Source organism: Apteryx rowi, unplaced genomic scaffold (genome assembly GCF_003343035.1).
Source record: "Apteryx rowi isolate R43461 unplaced genomic scaffold, aptRow1 scaffold_10, whole genome shotgun sequence".
NCBI lineage: Eukaryota > Metazoa > Chordata > Aves > Apterygiformes > Apterygidae > Apteryx > Apteryx rowi.
This window is the reverse complement of record NW_020447197.1, coordinates 4,521,303-4,524,890: the sequence shown is the minus strand read 5'-3', so window position 1 is coordinate 4,524,890 and position 3,588 is coordinate 4,521,303. Positions and strand designations below refer to the sequence as shown.

At 38.1% G+C, this 3,588-nt stretch overlaps 1 protein-coding gene across 4 annotated transcripts in view; it reads right to left on the bottom strand.

Moving 5' to 3' along the window:
* Positions 1-6: 6 nt before the first annotated feature.
* Positions 7-3,588, bottom strand: part of PHC3 (polyhomeotic homolog 3) — a 32,587-nt gene continuing 29,005 nt past the window's right edge. For 3 of the 4 annotated variants that reach the window (XM_026061759.1, XM_026061765.1, XM_026061776.1), the window contains one exon: positions 7-1,412. In XM_026061759.1, the coding sequence (XP_025917544.1) occupies positions 1,258-1,412 (155 nt within the window). In that variant the 3' untranslated portion in view covers positions 7-1,257. The remainder of the gene's footprint in view (positions 1,413-3,588) is intronic. The other variant, XR_003252855.1, reaches the window with a different exon arrangement.

Genomic DNA, 3,588 nt, shown 5'->3' with positions numbered 1-3,588 from the left:
ACACTGTCTACCCCCACCCCAAAGAAGAAAGCAAAGAAGTACCTGGGTCCGCACTGTCCAAGTGAAAACCTCCTGCCAGAGGCACGGAAGCAAGGCCCCTGGAGACTTCTCACAGGGTTGCCTGGCTGTGGCACTCCTCCGCCCACATGAGCTCCAGGCTCCCTCCACAGCAGTAGCAGTTTCTCTTTTGCTGAGCTTTGATGGGACCTCACTGAGCTCCTCATCATGCTCCTTCTTCCTCTGACAACTGCAACCCCAGCTCACACTAGCCAGTGGACAAGAGGTGCACTACAGTGACAGTTTGGAAAAGAACATGGTATGAAAAAGGTCTGGAAGAGAAAAACACTGAGCCGTGATAACCTTTCTCTCTGTCTCCAGTTCTCAGAGGTAGTCACGGCTGCAGTTTTCAACCCCTCACACCCAGGCATTTGGGAAGCTGAACCCTGAGTGTTCTCGCACCTTCTCAGGATCCACTCTGAACTCCCATTTGAGAACTGCTGGTCTAGTTTAACTAGCAGCATGCAAAACTAGAAACCTAACAACTTAATGCCCTCTTAGTGCATAGCAGCATACAAAGAGTGAAATAACATATGTGCTTCAGTTACCTCTGGCAGGAGTGCCATGCCATTGTATTTCAGTAGCCTGACAGCAAGGATTTTGATGAGACTCCTGAAYGGTCTACAGTATTTCCAGACTTAAAAAAAATACTACAGTGGCAGAGATGAGGATAAGCCTACACAAGAAAAAACGGCTGCCAACCTATCCCTTCAAACAGTTTGCTCAAGACTAAAAGAAACTCGGAGAGCACAACTAAATGCATAGCATTTTACTGTTATCAGTGCTTCCACAGGTTCTGTGGACACTTTCGTTATTTCAGTCCAAGAACTGCTGTATGTGTGGAAAAACTATCTTTCAGAATACAGCAACATAATTTAAAAGGTGTTTAGATTGGGGATGTTAAACTTGTACGATAAGTACATGTTGGGGAACATTTAACTTACCACAGCATATTTCACTTCATGTTTTTCCATGAACTCCCACTTTAACTCAAAGTATTATTCAAGCTTTACCATGAACTGTGGGAAACTACGGAGAACTACATGGTATAACCAGAGGAATATTTTTAAGTTTTTATGTGGGGTAAACTCCATATTTTTAAGAAAACATCACAGTAATACTCATGCCATGGTGAAGATGTTGGCATATTACTGTTGGTTCTGTCACAGAAAAACTGACGTTTAAACCTTCATGTTCCCCCTAGGATTCTTTCAATGAATTGATACGTGCACAGATTTTCAACGCAGGTCCAAGCTTAATATTCATTGCACTCATGAGGTGATCCTCCTTCAACAAGAGGAGAGCTTGTCCATCAATTTCTTGTGCTCTAAATTCATCTGCAATATCTTGACAACCTGCAAGGGAACAGAAAGAAAAATTAGTAGGTTAGAAAYGTGCAGTGTTACACAATTCCCAATACTTGCACCTTCAGCTTGTGGAATCTATAATGTATGCAAGAGTTCAGTAATATGATGGGAACTTCTGAGATAATCTGAAAGTCATCTTCCCTACAGCCTCTAATAACACTGTAACTGTAGGAGAATTACTCATTGGAAATTTCAAGTCCTTGTGTAAACAACTTTCTCATTTCATTAAAAGGAACAATTGCCATGACCTCAAAATTGGAAGAGACCGGCAAAATAYCACAGAAATAGCAGTCAAGTAAAAGCATCATTCATCTGGGTTCTTTTCAGCAATAAAAAATTGTGCATATTATGCATATGTGCATTGTTAGGTACAATTCAAAGAGAAAATTGACTTACCCACAATTTCCAAAAGCAGTTTTTTCCATCCATATATTACCAATATTGGGACAGATGCATAGAATTTTGAGTTTTGGGGTTTAGCAGAACTGTCTCGGTTCTAAGGCTGTATCAGTTATCTGAGTGAATATTCCACATACAGCAATAACTCACTTGACAAGCGCAACTTCAGACTGGTTGGATTTTTTTTTTTTTTAAATGAGAAATTTTCCTGAACACTAATATTCTTGGAAAAACATGGTCTCAGATTGCTGAGGCTTACAATATAAGAAAGGAGGAAACTGCATGGGTCAGACTGTCCCAAGTTACTGAAGGCCCTTTCCRCTGAAGAACACTGAGGGAAGGAGAAGGTCCCTCGAGAGAAGTTCTGTTAACCAGAAACGGTCAGTTATGCCTAGCTGTATGGCAGCTCTGTTATATGGACAAATATCTTCTAACAAGGCGAGTAAGAGCACTCATTATCAGTTGTTTATGTGAAGCTTCTTTAGCTTCAYAGCCATGTGTTTCTTGTTTTTAATAGATTTGTGTTCTCAGCCCACTGGTCTCTCCTTCTGTCTTAGAGCCTTTTAGGCACATTTTCATTTGTGCTCCACCTTCCATTCCTGCTTTTAATTATTCCTCATTTAGGCTTATTTTCTTGACTTCGTATTTTTGTCTTTTCCCTTTTCTAAAAGTACAATATTACAGAGCTATTAAGACACTCTGAAGAACTCTTTTTCCACCTAGGATGAAATGAACTGAGTAATTCAATGTCCTCTTGAGAGCTCAGATTTAAATTCTATGAACAACAGATACCATCTAATTTCCTGATGGACATATAAATGTGTAAAAGACAAATAGAAAGGAAYGTGTAAAAGACATAAATAGAAAGGAAATGTGGAGGGAATACTGACATCCAAATCTTAACTCATTTTGAATTATTACTATGTAGTGACAGTAACATTCAAGATTAGAAAAGGCTAGCACTTCACAAGGAATAAATCAACTTTTTCTTAATGGTTTGTTAAACAGACCTGGTGCAACAATTAGATGCTTCTTTATTAAAGAGAGGATAGGGCAAGATTAAAAGATAATGGAGTAATAATTCGAAAAAAGTCTTGTAGAATTTCATGGTACCTCTGGTTTTACGCTAAATCTCTATAGTTTAGGCTACACTCAATAAGCTATACMCCCCAAAGTAAAATAGTTATTGTGCAGCTGCTGAGTGATTTTTAAATCAGTAAGGACTATTTGGTATAGCATTTAGAACAATGCAACTTTAATACCTGATAAATGCCCAGTTCTTGGGCATTATTTACTATAACAAGAAATAAGAGTGGTATCATTTGGGGAAAAAAAAAATCCATTTGTCAAAAACCATATTTATACAGCCACTAAAACATCACGGAAACATTAAACTGTTTTAGTGCTTGCATGTATTCCATAACATTTACTTTTAGTATTTCTGGTACAGTGATGCATTAGTGTAGTCCAGCTACAAACTATAACACAATAAATATTAGGACATTCTTCAGGAGCCCAGACTTATCACAGAACACCCGCAATGGTACTGCCAATTCTGGCTACAAAGTGAAGATATTGCCGTCAAAAACATGAAAAAAAAATCTTAGATAACTGGCTCCTGTAGAAATAACCAGCCTTAATACCAACATAAATGTTCTTAATTATTTAAGATAAAATAAGAGCGATATAAAATAAGAGCGATATAAAATAAGAGCGATATAAAATAAGAGCGATATAAAATAAGAGCGATATAAAATAAGAGCGA